General features: G+C 38.2%; 2 protein-coding genes across 6 annotated transcripts in view; both read right to left on the minus strand.

Moving 5' to 3' along the window:
- The window catches only part of LOC107701030 (alpha-parvin-like), a 30,539-nt gene extending 28,202 nt beyond the window's left edge, over window positions 1-2,337 (minus strand). For both annotated transcript variants that reach the window (XM_016502953.1, XM_016502946.1), the window contains exon 1: window positions 2,029-2,337. In XM_016502953.1, the coding sequence (XP_016358439.1) occupies window positions 2,029-2,164 (136 nt within the window). In that variant the 5' untranslated portion in view covers window positions 2,165-2,337. The remainder of the gene's footprint in view (window positions 1-2,028) is intronic.
- A 954-nt stretch (window positions 2,338-3,291) lies between these two features.
- Window positions 3,292-4,572, minus strand: part of LOC107701044 (protein-methionine sulfoxide oxidase mical2b-like) — a 55,177-nt gene continuing 53,896 nt past the window's right edge. For all 4 annotated transcript variants that reach the window (XM_016502963.1, XM_016502978.1, XM_016502970.1 and 1 more), the window contains one exon: window positions 3,292-3,656. In XM_016502963.1, the coding sequence (XP_016358449.1) occupies window positions 3,472-3,656 (185 nt within the window). In that variant the 3' untranslated portion in view covers window positions 3,292-3,471. The remainder of the gene's footprint in view (window positions 3,657-4,572) is intronic.

Below are 4,572 nucleotides of genomic sequence, written 5' to 3' on the forward strand. Positions count from 1 at the left end.
CGCAACTATAACGACATGTGAATAATCCCGCCCACTCTAAAGCGGTACTGAACTGCAGTGGAAACGCAAACCGTGCCGAGCCGAACCGTGCCGTACTGAGCCGTGCCGAGCCGAGTCGTACCACGCAGTGGAAAAGCGCCACAAGTCTGAGAATGCAAGTCTGAGAGTGCAAGTGCAAGGCTGCAGCCAGACCCTTTTGAAACTGGGTGTTAGATGAAGACAGCTCTTAAGAGCACTTTATAATGTGCCAACCTGTGATTTCAGGTCTATAAATGGCTGATTAGTGTTTCTCAAGACTGTAGTCAAGAGGTTTTTGTCAGAATGATTTGATGACTCGGACATTTTCAGGTGTGGTTGAATACTTTGAAATATTTGTATAATCTTGCCTCCAGGGTGCATACTTCAAAGTGCTACTTGCCAAAATGGAGTACAAAAAAAATCTCTTAAAGGTAAAATCTTAACCGAACCGCTATTGATAGTTGTGATGCGTTTTTGACGTCAGTGCGGTCATTGAGTACAGTCAATTTCAACACTGCTGGTAATAAAAAAAATTTTAAAAAAAAGTTTAAAAGTGCTGGTCAATAGCTAACTACCGTCAGCTGTTTGGTTACTAACATTCTTCAAAATATCTTCTTTTGTGCTCAACAGAAGAAACTCTTACAGGTTTGGAACAATTTGAGGGTGAGTAAATGAGAGAATTTTAATTTAGGGTCAACTATCCCTTTAATGAGGTTAAGTTACAATCCCATAAACATTGCGATATATTTCCTGTACGTTTTATTTCTAACATTTTTACTACTTCCCTTTCTAATTTTATTTTAGCCCTGTTTGTCAAATCAGTTAACTCTTCGTTTCTCTAAGCACTATAAGCTGGACATGTTTAAAGGGTTAGTTCACCCAAAAATGAAAATTCTGTCATTAATTTCAAACCTGTAAGACCTTCATTCATCTTCGGAACACAAATTAAGATATTTTTGATGGAATCTGAGAGCTGTCTGACCCTGCATAGACAGCAACGCAACTGAAATGTTCCCAAGTCCAGAAACGTAGCAAGGAGATCTGTAAAATAATCCATGTGACATCAGTGGTTCATCCGCAATTATATGAAGCTACGAGAATACTTTTTGTGCGCAAAAGAAAAAAAATAACGACTTTATTCAACAATTCGTCTCCTCCGCATCACCCTGGTGCCATTTTGGAGGTATGCTGTTCTGTGACAGCTGCGTCACACGGATACGCTGTTTCCATTCAGATCACATCACAACGACGTAGGAAACAGATCCGGCGTGACGCAGCTGACACCGGATATTCTCCAAAATGTCACCAGGGTAATGCGGAGGAGATGAATTGTTGAATAAAGTCGTTATTTTTTCCCTACGTTTCTGGACTTGGGAACATTTCAGTTGCGTTGCTGTCTATGGAGGGTCAGACAGCTCTCAGATTCCATCAGAAATATCTTCATTTGTGCCATCAAAAATATCTTAATTTGTGTACCGAAGATTAACAAAGGTCTTACGGGTTTGAAACGACATGAGGGTGAGTAATTAATAACAGAATTTTCATTTTTGGGTGAACTAACCCTTTAAGAGACGGTTCTCGATTCAATGAATCGATTCAACTGAATTGGAGAAACGCAAGGACTGATTCAGTTTGATTCGTAAACGAATCGCTCAGAGCGCTTTTGTAAATTGATTCATTAAAAAGATCCGACTCAAAAGAACAATTCGTCCGCGAATCGAACATCGCTTGATGAAAGCGGCACAAACTTTGGAATGTAAACATCACATTTTTCGCCACTTTAAAAACACCCCGTTGTCATTTCTTTTTCGAATTTTAAAGTGTACATAAGAAATAGAAATGCTGACCGTGTTAAAAAAACGATTCTTGCGCCCGTACAGTAGTTGGAGGAGGGAATTCTTCAGACTTCTGAATAAATTGTGTAGTAACTTGAGGACTTCACAGCAAAACTGTCATGACTAGTTCGTTTGTTTAATGTTCAGAACGCGAAATTTTAAGCTCAATCGCTACCTTCTTTCGCCTTTTTCCTTCTGGCCAGAGTCCCACCAAGTTTCCCCAGAAATGAGTCATCTTTCTTTCGGGAGGACGGAGACTTTGGAGTTGGCGACTTTGGAGAGGACGGAGATTTCTGTGGGGAAGACGCCATCGGTTCAAACAAACCACCATGGACAGAAAAGTGTCAATAATATGCGATTTCCCCCGCTGAGGGAGTTAGTCAAATCCCAGGAACAGGAACGGAAACGGAATTCCAGCTATTTGCCCAGCCTTCTAAAACTAGCTTCCCTTATCCTTTGATCCCACCCTCTTTTTTCCTAAGGGAGACTGTTCAGAAAGTTAATCGTAGCGAGTTGCCAATATCATATAATGAGTCCAATTTTATTATTACTGCCTTGAGCTATGAAGATGCGCCGAATGTAAAACAATGCATACAAAAAAATAAAATAAAAAATGACCGACTTTACACGATTTGCTTAAACGAGCTTTTTAATACTACTTAATATTTTACATCAAAACGTTTTGAAATGTAATATTCTTATATTTTTCAAATGTTAACATTTAAAATTATTCTTAATATATTTTCATATTTATACTTAAGCTTGTAAATTTATAGAGACTACATTTTAAAATTCATATGTAAATAAAAAATATTTTATATTTTTATAACACAATATTCTTATATTTTAATATACATAAACTTTTAGAAAATATAAAACTTATAACAGTATTCCTAAATTATTTTCAGTCTTAGTATAATTATGTACATTTACAGAAATTAAACATTCAAATTCATATTTAATCTTTTTTTGAAGATATTTAGGAGAGTCAACTCATTGTTTTTACATTTATTAAATAAATTACACAAGGCAACAGACAGACAAAAATAAAACCAGAGCCATTTGGACATTTTCTGAAGCACTTCTTGATTCTTGAAACAATGATATTTGGTTTTACTTTAGAAATAGCTGCAATTTTAGGTCACTTAAGATATCCTGTTCATTGCGAGACTAAAAGACAAACAAAAACTCAACAGACACACTTTATCACTGCCATTAAACTTTGGCCTCTATTGGAATATTTACTGATTAACGGAACAAACATTCATTAAGAGTTTCAACAAAACAGGAAGATAAATTAAACAAGTCCAAGAACAATAGCTTTAACTAAATACCATTGCACCAGTGTGAATAACATTTGTAGTCAGTCCTCTCACCTCTGTGGCTGTGCAACCTGTTTTGAAACATTCATCATTTTCAGTTAATAAAGAGGCACGTGTTTGGTTTTTGGTTTATTTCTTTTCAAGAACACACAAGGCAGCATTCAGTTGGGTTTGATTAAACAAGCGTGTTACAGTGTGTTCAAGATCCAGAAGCTGATCTTCAAATAAGGCTTTCTCAGTCTAAAGTAGATCTTCATGCAGGTCAGTACAGCAGATCTTCATCCAGTGCGAGAAGTTCAGGTCCAGTGGAACTGATAGCCTCTGGAGAGGATCATGCTCTCCAGATCGCTGTCCTCCGCTTTCTCCTTCAGCCGTTGCTCCTCCAGCAGACTCACCAGTTTGTCTCTTTTCTCCACCACCTTCATGATCTCCACCAGCAGGCTCTGCTCCTCTGCCAGCTCACTCGCACTCTTCTCACAGTCTAGAAATGGAGGGAATACAAAGAGAGGCCTATCGTCAATAATGAGGTAAAATATTGCCCACATAACATTTTCACCATGTAACGAGGTTTAATCACTTTGAATAACATCAAATATATTGTATGATAAGCATGACATCATAATCAAGTATTACACAATGACACCTCTGTGTTCTGCAGCAATCACAGGCTTAAAGCTGCATGTGTCTCACTGGTAAACAGTGAGCTTCATCACTATCAAGAACTAAAACAAACTTGTGTTTGCCGGAGGCTGAGGGACCAACCACTGACTTGCAAATTAAGACACTATCACCTTCCTCAGCAGCTATCAATTCCTGTTCACAAGTAAATGCGCCACTACTTACAAGGTTATTATTCTAACAACCAATTATCCAATCCCATATCCAATATTAAGGTGGCGAAAAGTCTGTATGCACAAAAACTAAGAAGCTATTTCGCAAATAACAGAGACTCACAGCGGTTGGGGCAGGGATTTAAGACTATCACTGACTACAAGCCCCCTCCCCTGCAGGTATGCCACAACGACTCCTCTTTATCAGATGATCTAAATGACTTCTATGCATGTTTTGAGGCCAATAACATCACTCAAGCATGGATGCTTTCATCATCACCCAGTGACCAGGCACCCCAGGTGTCAACACCTGAAGTTAAAAAGGCCCTTCTCAGAGTTAACTCACTTAAGGCTGTAGGGCCAGACGGCATTCCTCGACGTGTTTTAAAGGGGTCATATGATGTTGCTAAAAAGAACATTATTTTGTGTATTTGGTGTAATGAAATGCGTTTATGCGATTTAAGGTTAAAAAACACATTATTTTCCACATACTGTACATTATTGTTTCTCCTCTATGCCCTGCCTTTCTGAAACGTGTCGATTTTTACAAAGCTCATCGGTCTGAAA

Source organism: Sinocyclocheilus anshuiensis, unplaced genomic scaffold (genome assembly GCF_001515605.1).
Source record: "Sinocyclocheilus anshuiensis isolate Anshui unplaced genomic scaffold, SAMN03320099.WGS_v1.1 scaffold1423, whole genome shotgun sequence".
NCBI classification, from domain to species: domain Eukaryota; kingdom Metazoa; phylum Chordata; class Actinopteri; order Cypriniformes; family Cyprinidae; genus Sinocyclocheilus; species Sinocyclocheilus anshuiensis.